This window comes from Aptenodytes patagonicus, chromosome 12 (genome assembly GCF_965638725.1).
Source record: "Aptenodytes patagonicus chromosome 12, bAptPat1.pri.cur, whole genome shotgun sequence".
Classification (NCBI taxonomy): Eukaryota; Metazoa; Chordata; class Aves; order Sphenisciformes; family Spheniscidae; genus Aptenodytes; species Aptenodytes patagonicus.
Genome location: NC_134960.1, coordinates 2,889,794 through 2,913,010, shown reverse-complemented (window position 1 = coordinate 2,913,010; position 23,217 = coordinate 2,889,794). Strand labels below are relative to the sequence as shown.

Genomic DNA, 23,217 nt, shown 5'->3' with positions numbered 1-23,217 from the left:
TATGGAACACAGCAGTCCATGATCACCCTTCAAATACCATCAGCCGTGATATGGCACACGTTTCCTTTTATTATGTCCCTTGAGGTGAAAGGAAGGAGGGTCCCACTGATATTGCAATATTGCAAATTCTCTTTAAAGTAGGTGAGTAAATTGTTAAGAAATAATTAATGGGTGATATTAAGCCTTGTTGATTTGAGCAATGAAGGCAACATGATTGAAAATCAATGAACTTGCCTGAAATTGTAATATAATTAGTAGTTCTGCCAATTGAGTATATTAAATAGTTCATAGGGGCCTTCCTGAAACAAGGTAAGTCACGTTTTGAAAGCCTCTCAGAAAAAAAGAGAAGTAATTTATAAACACTTTATTTGTTCAGAATAACAGGTAGTGAATGTACAGGCTATTTCCTGATGGATATTTAATTAAAATGTTGAACAAAATGCTACTTCTAATAGGCAAGAACTCCAATTCCTTCCTTACTAGAGTCAGTGAAGGTTTGGAGTTTATACTTTCATTTTTAAATATGTGAGTACCCGCCTTAGGTTTTAATCCAACTTTACTGAAGTTCAGTCAGTCACTTAAGGAAAGAAAGAAAGAACAAGCAAGAACGGTCTAAGTACAAAATCAGATATCGAGGTTGCTCCCTGGCGTTGGTTTATTGGTTTACTCTTTTCTATTATTATTTTCTGTTTTCTGCCCCCAAAGTTGAGCTGTAGAAAAATCATTACTGTAGCTTGCACTGAAAGCCAGGACGTTGCTTATTTCCCCGGTTCCTGGATCAGACCTCTTCTGCAGCACCGTTTGAAGGCAGCGGCTCTCGAGCCACCGACAAGGGGTGTCACCTGGCGGGTGAGTTTAAAGTCGCCAATTCCTTGTTTCCCGCAGTGCCACCAGTGATTCGCGTCTACCCTGAAACGCAGGCGCAGGAGCCTGGCGTGTCGGCAAGCCTCAAATGTCACGCCGAAGGCATCCCTAATCCCCGAATTACCTGGCTAAAGAACGGCATTGATATCATGCCAATACTATCCAAACAACTAACGCTCCTAGGTAAGAACAGAATTTTGATTAATTAAAGTATTGTAGACGGGGTTAAGGAGGATTATTTTGCACTTTACACTAGAAGTTCTTGTACTTTCGCTAAGCCACAGTTGTTGGAAATCGTGTTACAAAACCCGTTCTTCCTTTTTATCTTTTTCTCCTGTGAATTTCTTGGGAAATACAGTATTGATTGATATAAGTGGTAATGGCATTCTGTTAAAAGACAGCGTGCCTGGTTCTCCACTGCCTCGCCTCTTGTGTACAGCTGTGCAAATCAGAAGAGAAACGCATTAAATTATTTGTTCAGGTGTAAGGACTACATTGGACGCAAGTCAGCTGCAGTTCACCTATCTTCTCACACCCACCTCTGCAGAGGGAATCAGGCTCTTGACTCCTCTTGGTCCTTGTTCAAATGAGGGTGCAACAGACACAATGAAAGGCAGAAATATTTATTTGCAATTTTCTGTGTAAAAATATTTAAAACCTCCACACACACACACCCCCAGTCTGGCTGTGGTGTATTGCAGCCCTCAACCTGTGTTGGCAACACAGGTATCCCTGCATGGTCGGGTGCGTTATCTCAAAATCTTCCAAAGGTTTTAGGCGACAGACCCACTCCAGAAAGCAAAACAGTAGGAGGAACTGTAGGAAGATCCCTCCCAAACCCAAGTTTTTGGTGATCTGATGAAAAACAGATTACAAAATTGAAGTCAGTTTTTCTCCACTCCAGCCAAAGCACTTTTTTTTTTAACAAGAAGAAATAAATGAAATGTAATTTATTGTTTGCACTTGGGATTGTTCTTTGTTCGTTTCTGGCACAGAGTGTGTATGTGCTAATGGAAAGAAGCAAAACATCAGCTCTCGTGAGAATCCCCCAAATACCTGTATTTATGTATGGGGAAACATTGTGCGGTGAAGCCACCCTGTCGAGCCGTTGCCAGGCGGCTGCGGCAATGGAAGGCAATTAAGGGCGGTAAAAGCAATTAGCAGCAGTGAGGAACACTGTTTATGGGTGTCTTTCTTACAGCGAACGGAAGTGAACTTCATATCAGTAGCGTTCGATATGAAGACACTGGTGCCTACACCTGCATTGCTAAAAATGAGGTGGGAGTGGATGAGGACATATCTTCACTTTTCATAGAAGATTCGGCAAGAAAGACCCGTAAGCTTAATTTTCCATGTATTTATTTCTGTAAAGTGTATTTAAATGTAGTGGTGTACATGCAATTTAATAGTTCAGTCCATTGCATGCGGTACATTGGACTCTTACTCGTAAGGTAATGACAGTTTTGTCCTCACTTTGATCAGAGGATTGGCTACTGTTTTGGGAAGGAACCGCGTGAGGAAGGTAAAATCTCCTTGTCCACAACGATGATGCCCTTCATGTGCCAGAAGTGTACTGGGTGTGGTACGGGTAACATCTTTACTAAAGTAACAAATTGGCAATAGTTTTAGATGTAGAAGAATCCAAAACCTGATGGTTTGTCGAATTTTATGCAGTTTCAGAAAATACATTTCACTGATTTCTGTACAAGACTTCTTCTTTCAAAGCTAGTTACAAGTCAAAGTTCTCAGATATTTTGATGCTTGAAAAAATGTTCTGATTGAATTATTTTGCCTGTGTTTACATCACTAACTAGCGAAATAGGTTTCCCTTGGTGTGAAATTATCTTCCAGTTCAAAGACAAATATTCTCCCAGCCACTCATGTCTCCCGTAGGAGTGTGGCAGTGTTATCTTGACCGCACTGTCCCCGAAACACCGTTAATGAAGGAGGTGATTAGTTGCCCCAGTGGAAAAGCTCCCAGAGGCCTGATCCTTCCTAATTCTGCTGTCTTAACTACTTGGGAGATCGCCTGGGTTCATGGCGATACTAAAAGGCTAGGTGCAAATGGGATTTCTGCTACTTTTCTGGCTGTTAATACAGAGCAAGAATTGAAAATGAAGTTAGCCATAAATATGCGCTCTCGTGGTGATTCTTTGGAAAATGTATTCTATTCCTCATTAAACAGATTTATGTACTCTTGTTAATATTGGTCGTTTTCCCTTGAATAGTTGAGCAAGGGAAATTACAGTATGTTGAGAAATAATTGGATGTATCTTAAACAGAAATTCAAATGCAGGTGTACTTTCAAAGAGTATTTGAATCCTAAGAGAGAATGTAGTTGCATGAAATTCCAAGAAGAAATGCAGCAAAGTGTGTAGCTGCTGTAACTGCCAGTCTCAGGCTTCTGAAAGGTGTCACGTTTGCTTATTGAACCTGTACGGAAAATCACAGCCTGTACCATACCTCCAATTACATTTGAAGGTAACATCTTCTCTTTAGTAAGACTTTGATCTTTGCACAGGCTAAAGTTGGCTTCATTTCAGTGAGGATTTTTCCCATGTCAAAGTTTCAGAATTGTCTCTAGAAGGAGCAAATGTATTTAGAAATATCTATCTTTCCTGATATTTTATTTGAATGAATGTTACAGAGTTTTCACAAATTAAACAGTAAACATGAGTATTAATTCAGTTACTTGCTACAATGAAAATTTTGACATTGTTTTGTTGTTTTTTTTCTTTTCCTGATTTTTTTCTGGCTTTCCCAATTTTCTGATGCTGCAGTTGCAAACATACTGTGGCGAGAGGAAGGTACTGCAGTAAAGTTTTTTTGTCGTAGTGATAATGTGCTTGTCTGCTTTAATGATTCCATGATGGGCCATTCTCCACTGACTTGCCACTAACTCTATCAACTTTCGCAGTTACCAGATTAAGTACAGACCAGACATTTAAAAGCTAAACTATTCAATTAAGAGATGTCACTCTCGTAATACAAATCGTACCTATAACTTCTTACATTTTCCCACTATGAAATAACGGATGACCATAAAATATAAAAAAACATGAGTTTTATATAAACTGCCGCCAATGTGAATAGCCTGACATTCTCAAGCTGCATTAACAATTGCACAAGTGTCAGAAGTGCTCCCAAATTACCACAATTGAACAAGTAAGACATAAATTCAATACACAGCGTTTTTAAGCAAGTAATTCAAGCTCTTCCTCCTCAGTAGCACATATTGATGTTTACTAGGTGAGCAACAAAAATTGTGTTCTTGACTGTTAGGCAAAAAAAAAAACCACAACAGGTTTTGATTCCCTCTATCCTTTAAATCAATGCAGGGTAAAGGTTGCCCCATTTCTCCTTGTTTTAATTGGCAGTTAAGATCTCTAGTTTGATCAAATATATAGTGTGACCTGCACAAGGTCAGTATCTGTGTATCTTGGAAGCCAAATTAGAAGAAAACCCATCCTAAACAGCTAATTGACTCAAAGATATTATGGAGGCACTTGAAATGAAAATTTATTTGATCTTGTGTGTGCTTGTGCTGTCGTAATTTCCAAAATGCACAGTAAGACGCATCATGCAAAGACCCAAGGAGCTCTCAAGCAGCTTGCCCATCTGCCTCTGTAGGTACGGTGCCCAGGTGCATGGACGGGGAGCCTCCCGGCTTCAGGCTCCTGGGGGCTGTGAGCAGGGTATCCGCTCACTGGAGGAAGGCTCTTGGATCAAAGTCCAGGCATAAGCCAGTTCTTACATCTGCCAGTTGCATATGAAGAAGCTGGGACATTGGTGTCCTTCCAGCCTTGTGGGGAAGCTCTCTGTGCACATCCAAACTGCTCTCAACTGCGTCCCCCTGCCTGCTGCAAACACCTCTCCCTCCCGTTGTTCCTCCAGGGAGGGCTGCACCCTCACTCTGCCTTTAGAGGGTGCAAAGACCCTTTCATAAGTAGTGCCTCCAGGTACCCAAAGTGACAGTTGTGCTTCATGCCCTTGGCTTGGAGCTTTCTGGTTTGCTGTGGCTTGGCCCAGAGGATTTTAGGGGCAGAAGGAAAGTGCCAGCCCTTAGTGACGGGTGCTACCTCGGCTACGTATGCAGACGCCCGATGCATACCTGCTGTCCCACTGTTGGCTGCAGACGCGTACACGCAGCAGACACAGCTGACTGGAGGTCATGAGATGTGGCACAGCCACCTAAGACACAGCTCTCCAGCACTTACTCCCAAATACGCCGCCTGCAAGTGCCTGGCGCACGGCAATGAAGAGCGTCTCCTTACTGCTGATGTTCCTGTAAATGGCATTATGGGCACTAAGAATTGCTATTTCCCTTCTGCTTGGAAGTGAAATCTCTAGTGCATCTAATCAGTCCAGCATCATCTGCATGATGCTACATGGCTGTTTATATACTGCATCCCTCATGCTCCTTTTTAAAGAAAGTAGGTGGATAACACTGCCAGATGTAGAAGTATAGTAATATTTAAAGAACAACTAAGAAGTTGGTTGCAGAAAGTCTTATTACAATTCTGCTAAATAATATGGACTTACTGCTTATCAACCTTCCACATTTTAAAGAAAAGTATGAGCGATGTACAGGGAAAACATGGGCAGGAAAAGCAGATTTGCTATTGATGTTCCTAAACAATTCAGTACCTTTAGAGCAGGTTTATTCCCCTGCCTGTGTTGTTCTATAGTATTTGATCGGCACATTCATTCTAGACAAAGAATCCATTGAACATACTTTAGCATGTGAAATCTTGGCACAGAGAAAGCTGGAAGAGAGGAACGGTATTTTTGCTTTTACATTTTAATGTATTCTTTCGATTCCATTAAAATGAAAACTTATGTGTAAGTAGCAATATTAACAAATGGATTGGTAGACTTGAGCTCCTTTAAAATGATCACGTCCTCGTGCCCACAAGGAATGTAGTAACTAAACTATTGGGAAAATGCCTAGATAGAACATTGTGTAGAGCAAGCTTTTGCTGCAAGTCAAAGTTTTAACACAAGTAGTTGGTCATTTTAAAATTCAGTCTATCAGTCTGTTCTCAAAACCTTTCACAGACCATGCACAAGTAAAACCTCAAGAAATGAGTGCACATAGCATGACCAGCCAGTTAAACATGGAACTGGAAGCACGTGCAATATTTGCTCAATGTGCAAACTAGTTTTTAATTTTATGCAGAGAAAACTGCAAGTAGCACAAATGTGAGGTAGAGATTTGTTTTCATGCCAGTGTTCATTTCTGCAGTGTGTTGCTTGCTTTATACCTGGCTAAAGGGAGCATATCGTGCCAGCAGGCAATCATCAGTTATATGAATGTATGCACTTAAAAAGCTGAAAGCCTTTTTGTTACCAAATTTAAGTTCTAAAATACTTCCAAGCATTTAGATTAAATTAAGAAAAATTATTCAAGTATCAGATCAGAGGAGAGTATTCCACGGTGACAAATTTGCCCTTTGATCTCAAAGGAGGGAAATACAAATGTATGCTCAGATGAAGACTGTATTCCTCAAAGAAAACTCTTGTTATCATCGGGTGTCCTCTTGAAGTTTTAAAAAATAGGGATGTTGGAGTCAACTTCATCTGGAATGGTTCAAATAAGAACTGTTATGTTTAGGAGACCCTCCCCATTCTTAGTGGGGTTTTTGTTATATTAGGTTTTTTGTTATACAGATGAGGTATGTCACTTTTTATAAAGCCTTTAGTTTTTGAACTAGTTGTGTCATCCAACCTGAAATGTCTTCAATTAAAAAGGGGAAAAAAGAAAAACCCTCCTTATTAGTCCCGCAGTTCCCAGTCTAGGACCTGCCTCACTAGTATAATAACACAACTGAGCAAAATTCTCCATTGCCCACCTCCGTACTGAAATAATTCCCCAGACCGAGGAGCTGCAGCAGTATAATCAAGAGTGGAGTCTGTTTTACCGGTGACCATGAGATTGTTTAGAGATGTACCCCAATCAAGATTTGGCAAATACTTCGTAAGTCACAATAAAACACCTAGTTTGTCTAGTAAAAAACCTGCTTTGTCTAAAAATCAGTGTGAAGATTACTCTCTGAAAAAGTATTTTAATTTAAATTGGTAAACTTTTCTAAAAAGAGAGTACCTGAATGCTATTAGTAATTTGTATCGTATTTTAACCAGTCAGCAGAAAAACTTGCACTCATTTTACTGTAAAACAAGTGGTGGGACTTGTCAAGTCACTAACTCTAAGCCTACTGGGGTAAAATTATTATCAAAGTATTTTTGTGACTAATTAAGGCCTTAGTTCTGAAATACACTCTCATTGTAATAGGATCATCAGACAAAATCACGCTACTATCGTGCATGAAAATAATAACAAGCATCTTCACAGTGGTCATGATTTGTTGCCTGCCTGTTTCCACTTCTTAGGATTAAAATCCTTTACTCATGAAAATACGTGCACTCATTCCAGCCAGGGTCAAATTCTGCTCTCTGATGTATTCACTCAAATCCCACTGAAGCAGGTGGGAGTTGTGTGCATGCTGTGAGCACAGATTTTGGTCCAAAGTGCCCGAATGAAACGTTTTAACAATATACTCGGAAAAAATTAGCCCTTAGTCCATAAAGATAACTTAGCTCTCGATGGAAGTTCGGTAGCTTTATTCCTACGTGCATGATCCCTCACTGTGGCATCACATTTAAGGATCGCGGCTCCTGTACCCGCCTGATGCCCTAACTGGGGTATTTCTGTGGTATGGTTTAGAGAGACTCAGCTTGAACATTGTCAACACAGCAAACACCGCATGCTGAGACGATGTTCTCCGAAACCCCTTATTTGGCACAAAAAGAGGGGGTTTTAGCACCAAAAAAACCCCTCCTAGCCTTACTAAATACTATGTATTTTACAAAATTTTCCAAAAATGCATTTATCCAAATTATACATGTTTTTACTGTGAAGTTTTCCTGTGACGATTTAGACCTCAATCCTGCAAACACTTAAGCGATGTGAGAAACTGTAGACATGAACAGTGTTTAGAGCTGCCACCACAGGACCAGCCGAGGGAATCGTAATGCTGAATGTTGTTCAGATCTGTAGAAGTGGGACCTTATTTCTCCATGGGTAAAACGTGATTAATTAGAAATGACAAATTATCACATCACCATATCGTTGGCAGATGAGTACACTATCAACATTACTGGGGGTGACAGTGGTCATTGCAAACACTTACTGGTGGTGGTATGAAAAAGATGAAATGATGCTTGGATCTTTCTAACTAGAGTGTTTGAAAAGATCCTGAACATTGCTTAAAGATGCTCGTTACTGCAATTGCATGTAGCTGAAGAACAACTAAATTATCAGCGTTTTAAGGCATTTCTGCATGACAGAAATGATGAAATACAATCTCCTAACAGCGAAGCGATGACAGACAGTTTTCCAAATCTCCTGGAATGCCCCAGTTGGATAAATGAGTGCTATTGCGATGCTGAACTAGTCCACATTTGTGAATTACAGTTTGCAAGATTTCAAAAATGTATTTGTTTTGGTGGCTATAGTTAGTTCATCCAGATAGTTTAAGAAGACAGAGAAATAAATATTTTCAGTCATGGAACAGATGTTAAGCACTTCCATTTTGCATCACAGTTACAAGAAGACAAGTTACCTGTATCAGGACAACCTTCAGATTAATTTTAACTAAAGCTTCTCTCTCGGTTCTCAAATTATTAGCAAGCTATTTCTGATGAAATCATAGAAAAACAAAGTCATAATCTGAGGGAGTTAACAATGCAATACAGGGGCTTCTTATAATCAAATCCCGCATCGGTACATATGCACAAGACCTGAAACTAGTTATTTGCGTACAACCACCGCCACCAAGGCAATGCATTTTTGAATGTGTCTGTACCTCTTCACTCCTTGAAGCCCTCGTTGTGACATGAAATTTGATTTTGTGAATGCACCGACTGCATCCAAATGACCAACTTTTATGTAAGGCAGATTTTGTTTGCTGGGGGAGGAGGGAGAGTTCTTAAAAAAAGTCCTAATGGCTACGGACTCTTACAAAAAAAAAAAATCCTACTCCTTTTGCTTTATCCCCCTTCAAGGCCTGAGTGTTGGGAATATGTTCTATGTCTTTTCTGATGATGGGATCACAGTCCTTCAGCCAAACGAATGTGAAATCCGGAGACACATCAGGCCCGAAGAGAGGATTTTCACAAGTTATGTAAGTCCTAAACCCGGCAGCTACAGCCGACAGCTGGGAAAATTTCTCTCAATCTCTTCAAAGGTGGTTATTGCTAAAGGACCCATTTGACACAGTGATGTTGGAGCTTGGTGGGTTTCATGTGGCATCCCTGAGGTATATCATCTTCTCCTCTTGAAAACTAAGGGAACCACCTAAGTTATAAGACTGGCATGGAGCATTACTGACACGCTGCAGAGAATTTGTCTAGTTATCATGTCAAAATGTAGGCAGAGGAGTAGGCAAAGACTTCCACTTGTCCTGTTTGAACTGTTTACATCTCCATGCCCAAAAGTTGTAACTGGGCTGTAGGGAAAGTACAAAAGTCTATAGCAGAGAGATGCACACATCACGCCCTGGTGCTAACTGGCCCCTTTTACTGATGGTGCCACAGGCAAAGGAGTGGGCTACTTTCGGCTCTTTAGAAATAGTTTCCCAGGTTAAACCACAGCAGGGAGGCGAGTAAGAATGCACGGAAGATGGTTGTGCCATGCTGGTCCTCTGCATCTTCTGCCGCTGAATCGGAGACCCGCACCGTCCCTGTTTGCTGTCCAGCATTTTCTGCCAGCACTGAGTTTACCTAACCCTGGCTTTAGGAAATCACAAGGAAAATTTGTTCAAGTGTCAGTGAAAGTCAAGCACTGGCTCGTATGCAGTGGAGCTCAACATGGCAAGTGGGATAACACGTGCCTGGAGGCCCTGTGAGGCCAATGTTTTCAGTGACCTGTGTTATGTACTCCCGTGCGGTAACATACACCGTGTATATGCTCATGAAACTATCAATTCTCATAAAACACAGGTGCTGAAATACATCCAGAAATGCTTTTTTGTCACTCCTTTATTTAGTTTTTTTTTAAAAGGGGAAGCTGAGAATGTGGCTCCCTTCTGAAGAAAAGGACTCAGCCTTGCTTTCAATTTTGGGAGGAATAAAAGGGGAGAATCACTGTCATAAGCCCTGCGGGCTGGGTCAGGTTCTGCTGCCATGGGTCAAGAACTTCTTGTGAGTCTGTATTCAGTATTTTTTAAATCTCAATAAATTTGTGGTTGATATTGGGGTTTTTTCCACTGGATTTTAATATAACTTAGTAGAAATCCATATGGATGCTCACCCCAAGACTGGTCCTTAGCACGGGCATACTATTATTAAACCACACTTGAGCTGTTGCTACTCAAAGACAGAAATCTTCTGTTTCTTTTCCAAAGAGCTGTAAATATTGAAGAGGTGGTTCTGGAGAAACAGCTTGAAAAGAACAAAGGAGAGAGGGCACTTAAGGAAATAATGTCAGCACAGTGGTGGGCATAAAGGGGATTTTTAATGTCATTACTTGGCTGTCTTTCAGAGAGACCTCTAAGGGTTTCCTACAGATATCATAGAGCCTTTTGCCTTGGTATAGGGAGGATTGACTTTTTTTCCTTCCCTTTTCCCTTTTAGTATCTTGAGTGTTTGCCACATAGACAGTGACACCAGCCTGCAACTTCAGGAGGGTTTCTACAACAAAGGTTTCTTCATTTGCTATTAGAGGGCACAAAAGCAGATAGAGCAGCTGCAGCTGAGCACTGTAGCGGAAAGGCCGGTGACCTTTCCCTGCTCCTGTTGATTTGGGTGGATGCTGTGCTGTGAGAGCCCAAGCCCCAGTGCACAGCCGAGGATGAGGAGGGCCGTTTGGAGGCTGTCAGGTGCTTGGTTGCATGAATGACTGCTGGAAGCCCAAGGCTGGGCTTTTGTAGCATCTTTTAGCTTGGAGTAGCATAGATCCCCAGCCTGGCTGGAGGGCCAGAAAGGAAAATGCAGCCAAGCTGTTGAGTCTTGTATCTTCAACCCTTACCCGTGGTCTCCACCAAGGTACCTAGCCGATAGAGCTGTGCTGCTTAGAGGTGCAATCTTTCTATCCATAATCATCGCTCTGATACAGACCCGGTGTTGGCATTGTTTTTTCTTGTACCTCCTCTTTCCCTGAACAAGCTTTGCTGCTCTAATCGCTTTCCCCTTAGGGAGGTTGTGCCATTATTTAAAGTGACCCAGCTGTTGTATTGACAAGATTTAAAACCAACAGTTGCGCTCACTGAAATATATATGTGTTCATTTAATTTTACCCTCGTTTCCACACCTCAGCCTGGTCCCACACAAATGCTCTTTCAAATAAAGCAACTCAACAGAAGGAGGAGCGATGAAGGGTAGCCAACACGCAGAGGCTTGTTGGTGAGATCATGTGTGACTCTTCAAACTTGGGGTACCAGTGAGCTCCCACTAAAGCTAATACCAGTTTTGCACAGGACTCAGTGAGTGGAGGATCAGAGGCAAAATATGGCATCAGGCAGCTGTGAACAGGATTTGGTCCAAAGCAGCAGGATTTGGTTCCTTTTGAACAGGGGAAGTTTCTGTGTTGGAGCAATAGACTGTAGGACCCTACTTGTTTTGCTAGTGTTTCCCTGAGCACAAGCATCTTAGAGCACGTTCTCCTGAACTGAAAACGAAGACTGTATGAAAAATATAAACCTGTGATTCAATTAATGTAAATCACTGTTTTTTCAAAGCACAGAGTGATATTTATTTTAATATCTATTGCTAATAAATGCTGACAGCACTGCAAGTCTTGATGAACCACGGCATACTTCAAAAGATAGATCCATAGACTGTGTGGTAATTTAAATTCAATGTGTGTTTGCAGGAGGTCCAGCTGTTTAATGTCACTGGGTAGAGCCAGGCTGCAGTGTGGTGCCTAATAAAATAATTATTTCATGTTTTCCAGGAAAGAAAGGGGAAAAATATCATCCTAATGGAATCCCCAGGGAATTTTTTCCTATAGTTCTCAAGGCTAAGCTTCTTGGCTGCTCCAGGCCGTGAACTTGTAGGAGTTAAACCTTTTCTCCTCTTCTGTTTTTTTCCTCCTCAGGAAGAGATCTGTCCCAGAGTGGAAGGTGAAGGCACTCAGTCCTGCCTCTGGGCTTCAGCGGTCAATGTCAGAGACAAGTACATTTATGTGACGCAGCCTAAGCAGAATAGAGTAATGATAATTGATATCCAGACTCAGAAAGCCATACAGGTACTTACAAGGGGAACTCCTTATTCACTGATGGCAAAAAACTTGATGTGGAACAAAAAAAGTAGATCTTTGCCCAGTGGATCTGCTGACATCACTAAAAAGTTGGGCCCGTGTTGTTTTCACCCATGGGGTCACACTGTGTCGTTCACTGTTCTGTAACCTCACTGGCAGGAAAAAACTCCTTTATGGGTTGGATATCACAGTCTCAGGGCTGCATCTGCAGCCAGGCTTGCAGCTAGCATGGTAAAATAATGCTAGGACGAATTTCTGGCTTATGCTTACTGAGCCGCTGCCTGACCTCGGTTATAAGCAGGTTGGGAGTAATGAAGTGGTGTGGGTATAATTCAAGCAGAAATTGCCCCCTGATTTGCTGGCTATATGTAACAGCATAAGATGGAGTGATGTCGAGCCGGAAAACGGCACCGAGCAGCCAGATTTTTCTGCTGCCGGTGCTGCTGCTGATCCCCCAATTGATTTGAAGGCAAAGCCGCACAAATGAGTGTAAGTGATGCATGGGAATGTCTGCAGTCAACTAACATAATATTCGTCATGTGCATTTGGGTCACTATGTAAATACCTATCTCTGTTTCTTTTAAGTCCTTGGATGTTGACCCATTACCAACCAAATTACATTATGACAAGTCCCACGACCAAGTCTGGGTGCTTAGCTGGAGTGACATGCAGAAGTCCTCACCAACGCTGCAGGTAAGTCCTTATGCGCCTGAGCCTTTGCCCTTCCTTGGCTTGGCATCATTGGTAGCAAGCTGGTGGCTGGTTGTTTGCAGGTAATTAACAGCATTTAACGGTCTGGATATAAAGCTGCTCTTCTATTTGCATATCTAGTGTGTTTTATTCATCCCTCCTCCGTCCATTCTCACATATTTTTCCTGCTGTTTAATTTGTTTTTGAGCAACGACTGTGCTGTAGGCTGGCAGCAGGACTGCTTTGTTGCCAAGGTCTGTTTTGTTTTAAGGCTGATGACAGAGCCAAGAGCCGTGAAGTCATACAGCAAGGGCTGGCAGCTGACTGCGAGCAGTACGAGCCTGCGATGCTCCAGGTCATTTGTGCAGCCTGCGTGAGTGCGGCTTCTTTTTAACTTGATTGAGGTCTAAAAGCAGTGGGTACCAAGAAGCCACAAAGAGCATACTTTCTGCACAGAAATCTGTTACTCTTCAGGTTATTGGTAGTGTTTCATCGGATGAGCAAGTCAGGCCGAGCAACATATTCAAGGATAAGCCTAAGGTAGGGACTAAGTGTGTGTTCACTGCAGAGCTGCAGTGCACCCTTCTCAGACATTATGATGACCTGTGATTTTTTCTGTCTGCAAAGAATTTGGGGGCACTGCATGTAAAAGAAGCATTAAAACGTGAATGAACTGTACTGTGCCTCAAGATTCATACCTCTTTCAGGATTACTAGCCTAGCACCCTTGTTATGCTTTGAGCAAAACCACCCTGTTCTCCAGTTTGGTAAAGGCATTTACCTCTTCTTATCTTCCACGTAGGAGAGTCCAGGTTTTCTGCCAGTGCACTAAATTGCTACTTATTTTCCTTAAACTCATTTTGTCACTTGTCTTTCACAAGCCTTCATCCTCCTTTTGGATGATGATGGAGCATAATGTGGTGGGATTGTTCCTTTCATAGTAAAATGCAAAAAAGAGCTCTCTAGGGCATGAAGAAGCCATAAACAGCAAAAGCAAAACCTCAGGGACAAATTCTGTTACTGGGTGTCAGTGAGTCCACTGGAGGGGTGCCAGTGAGGTCCCCGGAGCTGCACCATGCTCAGCACCGTCAGACCCACAGTGATACTGGGGCACAGTAATGCACATAGGTTTGGACAACTAAATGAGCTTCAGTTTCTGGATTGTCCTGGAGGATTTGCTCTTCTGTTGATGGTACAGAAACACTAAGTGCAGGCATCTAATGGGGCATTTTGCTGCTGCTGTATGTCATATGACAGAGTTGGCACCAGAGCTGATCTGATCCATCCAGACACAACCTTCTCTAGTAGTTATTTTCTGGCACCTGCTGCCTGACCTTTCTGGAAACGTAGGTGTCATGTGAATACTCCTTCTACCAGAAATGTTTGCTTCTAAGTCTACATTAAAGCATTCCCCAACAGGCAGAAAAGAAGGGCGGCTGTGCTTTCTGACCTAAAAACCTACAAATCTGGAGCCTACGTTAGTCGTGGGGCTGCCCAAGGCTTTGCTGGAGATGCTGTCCCATGAGGGTGGGATGAGGCATCCCCACCAAGCCACACGCTCCATCTGAGATAATGGCTCCAGCCTGCAGGCTTTCAATAGTAAAGAATGGACCAGCAACTCAACAGGGGCATTTTCAGGAAAAGACGCCAGAAACAGAATGGGGGCAAATAAATGAAGGTTTCTGAGGCAACGCCACCAGCTTGTCTCACCTGGGGACAAGCAGTTTCCTGTACAGGGTATAAGGAGACAAAATGGGCTCTCTTTACCCTTTCTGACTTAAATTTCTTCCATCCAGCTGTGAGAAGTTTCTGTAATTAAAGGAGACATGGCGCAAGCATGTGATTATTAAGAAGAACACACCATCTGCACAGCTGGAAACTTGTTATAAGGCTCCAGCTCTCAGATAGTCCTTTCTGTTATCTTTACAAAGTGCAGTTACACATGTAGAGAATGAGATTAGCATCAGCATCAGCAGATCTTTTCTTTTTTCTGACCTTCTTTCCCAAAAGGTGGGCAGTGACTAATTTGGCAAAGTTCGTTCTTAAAACCGGCAGTTGTTAGTTGCAGACATGAAATAAAATATCTTTTTTAACAAAGATGCTGCTGCGGAGGTTGATCTAAATTTCCACCCGTTCTTTGGAAGTCAGGGATCTGTCAAACAGCCCGTGCAGCCGACTAATGGGATGCTGTTGTTTAGCCATTACTGGCTTCTGGGAAGCAAATGTCTGTCCTCCTGAAAGCACTGTGCAAGAGTGGGCATCTTTCTTGAGCAATCTAATTGGAAGAAATCTAAACGGCACAACCAGAACAGCTGTCTGAACTAAACCTTGCAGGGCTTTAGCATTTCCTTAATGAATTATGTAGCTATAAATTCAAAGCAACTACTGTTGCACATTAGAGCAGCAGAAGTTCCTAATGAATGGACTAAAGTCATCTTGAACCGAGCAAACAATTTAGGTATTTAACATTTTAATTATTGAAAACTACTACCTCTCCTTTTCCGGAGCAGTGGAGGAGCTGAGTTCCCATGGCCACGGAGGTGTGTGCTGTGCTGGAGGACAGCACCGGGGCGGGGACAGCCAAAGGGCCTTTCTCTGCTCTTCCCTGAATTTTATATGGTGCGGTGGATGGAAGAACAGTTCTTCTCCTTCAGAGTGATAATTAACTGCTGTGAGTTAGTGTTTGATCCTTCAAGCTGGTAAATTATCGCTGTGCATTTAAGTGAAATTAATAAATATGGCCGTGAAATAAATGTTTGTTTTAGACAGTGAGGAATAAATTGTTATGGTCTTAGTGTTGTCATACTACTTCAGCTCCTGCATAACTGCTCTTTCTCGAGATATAAACATCTTACGAAAGTAGAGTTGTGTACTTACCTTACAAATGTCAAGCCTCGAATACTATTTATTAGCACACCTTTTTCAAGACAGCTACACCAAACAATATTTTGAATTCATTAATCAATTTGAGTCTACTACATCCCTGGGAAAAGCCGCTCGGTACCGTGTATGACTAAGTAATCTGTATTTATCTTTCTGCCTTACTTGCTGCTTTTCCTGTACTCCACCTTGTGTGTATTTATTGTAGGTAATACCAGAGGCAAGTGCAGGGGAGGATCAGCATGTTATCCGCACACCGTTTGAAGGAGTGGATGATTTTTTTATACCACCTACAAATCTTATTATTAATCACGTTAGGTAAGAAATTATCTTAATGAATAGCAACAGTGACCATACTGCTCTCTTCTAGTGGGCATCCTTCTAATAATCTTACAGCACTTGATGACTGTTAATAAATGAATTCGTGATCAAGCTAACTAGTCTTATCCCCATTTGCACATGTGAAATGGAGAAACGGTTAAGCAAATTACCTATTGTTATTCAGCAAATCAATGAAACAGCAAGAAGAAAAACTGAACTTCCCTTGGACCACGCACAAGTGTCCTAACCTCAGCTTGGTCAGTGATGGCTCCTTGCAGCACAGCAGGGCACACTGCCCTGGCTTGCTTGTGCCGGGAATTTCATTGCCAGAAAGCTGCCTTTCCTCCTCAAAACCGCTTTATGGGTCTGGGCAGAAACCTATGTCAAAGATTTATTGCCTGAAGTGGTAGAATTTTATTCTGCCTGAAGCATAAAGCATGGTTCTTCCACGTGTTTCCAACTATTTACTTGTTCAAATATTGGATCTCTGTGTGAGGTGTACGGTTTGAGCAGAAAAATGTTAGGCACTGCATATTAAAAAAACCACCTCAATGAACCATCAGGTTTGAATGTTAATGTGATGTAGTGGTTAATGAGATTGTATAACTAACATACTAATAACTTGGAGTACTACTGGCTGCTTCCCAGCAGGAACAGGAAACCTCCCATTACCATTATCAAAATTGATGATAACTGCACGGCAATTTATACTGTTCTTACCATGTTGTAACATAACAACTGTTTAACCATCTTCTGTCCTCAGTATAGTTTAACTAAGTTAAACACTCAAAAAATCATAGTGTAACTCCTTACATTAATCTTAGGTTCCCTGCAGTGTACACCGAGGACGGGGGGGGTGGGGGGGGTGTCACACTTAAATGATTGTGTGTTGAATCTGATGCAAAATAAATAACTTTGCTTCCTGAAACACAAAATAATGAGACATACTTCATGGCTGTCATTCTTAATTTTTCCCTACCTCATTTTTCCAGTTTGCTTTCAAAATACCGTTATGACTAATAGTAGTGCCAGGAGGTGGGTGACTGTTGAATTTAAAGCCTGAGATGAGAAGGCATGACCTGGGTTCAAAGACAGGAAGGTGGAACAATTACACTTTTGTTTGTTTGTTTTATTGGTTTTTTGCTTCACTGTGATTAATCAGCTGTATACAGATGATCTTCCGTAAGAAATATTAAATGTAGATAATAGTCTATAGTTTTTCATGTGCAAAGCAGAAAATGCTGTGCCTAATTTCCTATTTCATTTGTTCAGGGCCAGATCTTTGTCCATTCTCTCTCACCCTCAACACAGAAAAATAATTGCTCACAGTCTAATGAGACTTACTGAGATCATGTTCTAAATTCTCCACTCAGAAACAATAAATGGCAATACCAGCATTTCCCAGGAAGGTGAATATTTAAGCAGTCTCTTCCGCGAGCCAAAAAATATTTGTATGCAAATGTTCCTGCATATGTATTTCAGCTGCCTGTTATTTCAGATAGATATCTAGGAATGTATCCATTTTTATTAGTTCCCAGGGTAGGTTGTTGTCTATTAAAAACTCTCTAAGTGCAAGGTTTTCTTTGAGATTTCAGATCACAGATTTCATGCAAGCTCTGCGCCTCTTCTGCAGCTGCGTACACATAAAACACATTCTGACCCACTTTTTTAAATTAAAGTTTATGATAAGAACCATTTTTTAACTTCTTCGGGCATTTGGCCAAGTATTAAGGAAGTCTTGGGAAAAAAATGCTGTAAGGGAAAGCATTTTTTTAAAGTGTACTTAAAATGCATTCATCCAAGAGAAATACAAGTGTCATATCCAGTTTCCCCCCACACAGTGCGCTACATATCTCCACTGTAGATGTTTTCTGAAGTCTCTAATGGATGTGAGTATAATGGGAAAATGAAAGGCTTAGCCCAGTGATTTTCATGGGATCTTACACTACATTGGCTCCTTCTTTAGAAGTGAAATCATTGCTGTGTGTCTCATTGACAGATGGGTTAAGAATAAAGAAATAAACCCAGTGTTTTAAGCAAAATATATATTATCTGCACGCAAGTACGTTGTCCTCCGCATTTCACAAAGCAATTTTGCATCTTTCGGGGAGGAGATACAAAACTAAGCACTCTCTTCATTTCCTTCTGTCTGCACTGAATGGATGAAAAGATACTCGATGTAAAATTAGTTTTCGTAAGTCAGTATCAGTGACCTGTGAATCCGGGGGAACACAAACAGGCTGTTTCTATGGGCTCCCTCTCAAATTAAGCAGAAACCTTTCTTGGCTACTCTTGACCTTTTCTTGTCTTCAGCAAAGGTCAGATGTGCTGCAGCATATATCTTTTACAGAACATTTATTCTCTGCTCACTGTTGTCTTCCCTCTCTTGAGACAGAAAACAAAGACCCCTTTTCTTCAGTGCACCCTGGCCGGTTATGTTCCTGACGAAATGTTTTACGCCTTCCCTGGGCTGGCGGGGTGGTGCTTAACAAAGTCTGCTCTACACCTCAGCCTTGCCAGCTGCTGCAGTGGTCCCCAGGCACCAGGGGTAGCAAACGCACATCACAGCTACCCCCGATGCTATAATTTAGGAGATGAGGTTGGACATGGCCTTCACTCAATGGTTATACGTATAGCTCGAAGTTGCTCTCTGGCCCCAAGCTGGCAGGGATATGCTTTATTTTGAACAGTTTTCTATTTTGAGATTAAAGAAGTCTTGAGTATATATTGAATTACATCTCTGTAGACTTGAAACAGGTTAAATACAAAACTGGTCTACAGTAGCCTACAAAACACCCAAGCCTTGATATCATTCCTATTGTAAATTGGTCTTCCCAATAAAAGGTTTCAGCTCTTGAAGAGGTTATTCAAATACCCAAGCACATATTCAAGCTTCCAGGATAGGGTTGCTAATTTTAACTGAAATATATACCTCCTTTTAGCACATTGTAGAAGCACTAAAACGAGAGAGATTTCTTACAGAAAAGAGACAGCATTATTGCACATGCTTCCAAAACCAACAGGATAGAGTTTCCCAGTTCTGCTGACTTTCGTCTTTTCTCAAGCGTATCACCGTGTCTCCAGAGATGGCTTCAGTCTCGTGTTTTCTATTTCAGGTTTGGCTTCATCTTTAACAAATCCAAATCCGCAGTTCACAAAATTGACCTGGAAACTGTGACCCACATCAAGACTATCAACTTCAAAAACTATAGCTGCGTACCGCAGACCATGGTTTATACCCACCTGGGTGGTTACTTCTTTGTCCAGTGTAGGAGGAATGGGTCGGTGGCTGCATCGCCCCAGCTCATTATTGACAGTGTTACCGATGCCGTCATCGGCCCCAACAGCGACGTGTCGGGCACACCTTATATCTCACCAGACGGACGCTACTTGGTCAGTGCGGATGAAGACAGTGGCAGGATCAAAGTCCAGGCTCTATCTGTCCGAGGGGAAATCAAGTTGATTTATGACTTACAAACAAACATACACGTATCTGATCTGACATTTCAACCCTCTTTCACTGAAGGCAATCAGTACTATATATATGCTACATCACATTTGCAAACAGATGTGCTTTTTGTAGAGCTGTCAACGGGGAAAATGAACGTACTGAAGAATTTAAAGGACCCTATCACATCCAAAGACTGGCCCTGGAGCAACTACAACAGAATTATGAAAGACAGTGGATTATTTGGACAGTATCTCATTACACCAGCTAAAGATTCATTGTTTGTTATAAATGGGCGGCAAAATACGTTACGCTGTGAGGTTTCAGGTATAAGGAGGGGTAACATAGTGGTCTGGGTTGGAGAGGTATGAAAGGGCAATAGCAGTCGAGCCTTCGGCAGGCAAGTACCGGTTGGACCTTTACACTGCAACAAATGGGCAGTAGCATTGTATATTTTTACACTCGGAAAAAAAAAAGAAAAAACAAAAAACCCCTGTATAGGCTTCATGGTACAACACTGGTCTACTTGCAAGTTTTATAATATAAGGTATGCTCTGCTAATAGGAAGTGGTTTTGAAGGGGTATTTTTTATTTGGGGGTATGATTTGTGGTTATGAGAACAATGCTGGGAAGTGAATAATATCTCCACTGAGATATCGTATAAGCCACGAAACCTAGTGATTCTGTAGAACAAAACAGATTTTGAGTTTCCATACTGAGGAGCTTTTATGTTATGTTCAAGCCATCGGTTTTCTTTCCTGTATACCTTGCCCGTTAGCTGTGCTGATTACCCCACCCCAACACAGAGAGACTGCAGAAGCAATGGCTGCAGTTAAAATTCACCTTTGGATGATGAGGGAAACTAAGCATCAGAGAGCAGTTTTCAACCCACAGAAACCTAGGAGAGCGATTTAATGAAAACTGATCAGTTTTCTCTGCAGGATGGCTTTGGGAGGATTAACGGATGTGATTTCAGAAGGAGGCATAACAGAAATAGTAACTGTCAGCTCGCTTTCTTCTGCGCTTAATTTTGCTCTTGGTACTACTGAAGGCAATGTTATGAGTCCCCCCTCTTCTAATGCATATTTGTGTGATTGTATTTGAGAAATTTGGCATGAAATATCCAGGCCATTAGAGTGGGTAAAAGCCAGGAAATATCGGGGGGGGGGGGAGCGGTGGGTCAGAGTTTGTAAACAATTTTGCTGAGAAGGGAGCATTAGTCTTTTGGTAGCTAGTGAGCGCGGTCAGCTTGGGCACAATATGCAAAGTCTGCTCTTCAGGGGCAGAGAATTAGTTATGGTTATTCCCACAGGAGGCAACAACACTTCTAGAAATTGTTGGTTTCTCTCATTAAATATTTAGTAGCACTGAAGTCACTTGGTTCTTTGTAAAATAATAGCTACAATGACAGAGGGTATTTTTAATAGAAAACTCACTCATTCTCTAGTCATAGCCTTAATTTGCCTCTTTATTTTCAGACATCCTGGGAAACAATTTTTCTTTGTGATTGTTTTCTTCCCGTTTATAGTACACTTGTTTATAGTCAATTATCTTTTAGTTATGAGCAAAAAGATCCATGTAAAACCAGCTGAATTACCCTAGAATGCAACAGCTGGCATTGAGAAATTTCGGTCGAGTTCCCATAAAAATATAGATCCATTTGCACATTTGGAAGATATAAAAACTTTTCTAGTTGCGTTTTTGTAACTTTCTATATCAATCACCATGAAGTAATCAGGGCAAGAGCAGCTGTGGCTCGCAGAGTGGTGCAAACCAGGTGAGCATCGCTGCCACCATGAACGGGCGCATCCGAGCAGTTGTATCCCACGTGCCGCTTTGAAAAGGTGGCCTTGATGTGGGTGAAAACTTTCTCTGAAGGTAAACATCTGTTGCATCGGAGCCACCCGTCAGCCTTTTGAAAGACCCAGCTCGTTTTGCGAGTGACCTTGGTGCCCGGAGTTTGTACGAAAGCAGCTGCTGAACGCATCCAGCGATACGTAGTGGCGCGGTAATTATTTTCCAACACAGATGCTTAAAGTCACCCATTTCACAGTGCACACAGAGGGATTTTAAATGAGAAGGATGCAGACTAACACTGGTAATCTTGGCTTTAAATGTTAAACTTTACCAAAAGAGTATCATTTTAGCATGGCTGTAGACCTGAAGTAATTTAAACCATTTCGGTTCTATAGAGAATATATAAAAATCTGTTCAGACAGACAACGAAGGGGAGCTGAATCCTATGAATTCATTAAACATGGAGTCCTTGAAATTGCCCTTCACACCCATAGGCTGAAACCTACATCTCTTTTCACTTACGAGCCATAGGGGTTAGAAGAGACTATCCCATCATTGCAACACAGACATAGAAAACAGATTGGCATAGCCTTCCTTTAGCAATGTATGGTGTCCATGATTTTCTACTCATCTGATTAGGAAACATACCCATGTCAAGGAAAGGAGAAGACCAGCTTTGTAAGTACCTTTAAATATGCACAACTCCTTTCTTGAACAAAGCTGTATCCGTACATTGCAGTCATCCTAAATGTGTTTTACCAAGGCCAAACACTGCTCTCGTGTTATCTTTTATGATTTCTTGAATATTTTATTATGCCTATGGTAAGTTTCCCTGTAGAGACGTTCATTGTGTCATAGATCAAGCAAATATTACTTTTTTAAGAATATTAAAAAAAACCCTGTATATATCTGTTCAGGTAAATATTCTTGAGGCTGGTTTATATATAGGCTGTGAAAGATGTGTAACAGACCTCACTTCTTCCTGTTTGTCGCAAAATATCGGAATAGCGTTCACTTGAAAAATCCCACTTGGACCTTCCAAAGATGTTCCCTTTCCTCCCTCTTCAGCCCAAGTTCTGGTGATGTGTTTTCTAAATTATCCTAATGGTTATATATCATACTTAGAAAATGAAGTACGACTTAGATTGTCCACACTACTTGTGAACAGTTCCAATGACAGTCAAATCTGACATTAAAGTGCTGCACATTTGGTACTCTGATTTTATTTTTTTTATGACACAGAAATTTTATATATACTCAAAAAACGTTTCAACTCATTTTTGCCTTTCAACTCTGTCAAAAAGAGACTACATTTCCCTGTTTTTCGCAGTTTCTTGCCCAGTCTCTTCGTGTTCTCCACCAATTCACTATTAATTCCTAGCTAATAAATTAATTAATCACAGTGATTAATTGAAATTAATTTAAATTGAATTAATGACCATTTAGTTATCCTATAACACTCACATATCAGTTGGGTATTCTGACATTAGAATCACGGGAAAAAAATAGTCCCTGGTTGACAGTAAGTCTCTAGTCCCAAGAACAGCTGTATTTTCCATTCATTGTTGACGTTAAGCAGCAGTATAATGGAAATACTGTTTTGTCGTAGTATTTCCCTCAATATTTTCACTTTCTGAATGAGGGAGAGTTTTTACTTAACATCTTTAACTATGCAGTTCAGTGACTATTTAGAAACGGTCCACTTTTCTTTTAAATGGGGGAGAAAAGTCATGAGTGCCTTAATTTGGAATCTGTGGCAATAATTAACATATTCTTATCATTTAATACTTTGATTTTTTTTTTTTTCCCCCCCGCTACAAAAAAAATCAACAAAATGCCCAAAAGATTTCAGTGGGCAGAGGTGGGCCTGCCCGCAGGATGGGTGGGAGGCGGGAACCTTGCGGAGCTGCTCGGTCACCCCTGCAAAAGGGGCTTAGCGAGGGGGGGGGCTATTGGAAAAC

General features: G+C 41.4%; 1 protein-coding gene across 2 annotated transcripts in view; it reads left to right on the top strand.

Annotated features, from left to right (window-relative positions):
• Positions 1 to 22,470, top strand: part of FSTL4 (follistatin like 4) — a 235,190-nt gene extending 212,720 nt beyond the window's left edge. Inside the window, exons 8-15 of one of the 2 annotated variants that reach the window (XM_076350220.1) lie at positions 886 to 1,047; positions 2,066 to 2,200; positions 3,645 to 3,671; positions 8,929 to 9,047; positions 11,960 to 12,109; positions 12,707 to 12,814; positions 15,899 to 16,008; positions 19,128 to 22,470. In XM_076350220.1, the coding sequence (XP_076206335.1) occupies positions 886 to 1,047; positions 2,066 to 2,200; positions 3,645 to 3,671; positions 8,929 to 9,047; positions 11,960 to 12,109; positions 12,707 to 12,814; positions 15,899 to 16,008; positions 19,128 to 19,830 (1,514 nt within the window). In that variant the 3' untranslated portion in view covers positions 19,831 to 22,470. The remainder of the gene's footprint in view (positions 1 to 885; positions 1,048 to 2,065; positions 2,201 to 3,644; positions 3,672 to 8,928; positions 9,048 to 11,959; positions 12,110 to 12,706; positions 12,815 to 15,898; positions 16,009 to 19,127) is intronic. The other variant, XM_076350221.1, reaches the window with a different exon arrangement.
• Positions 22,471 to 23,217: the final 747 nt, after the last annotated feature.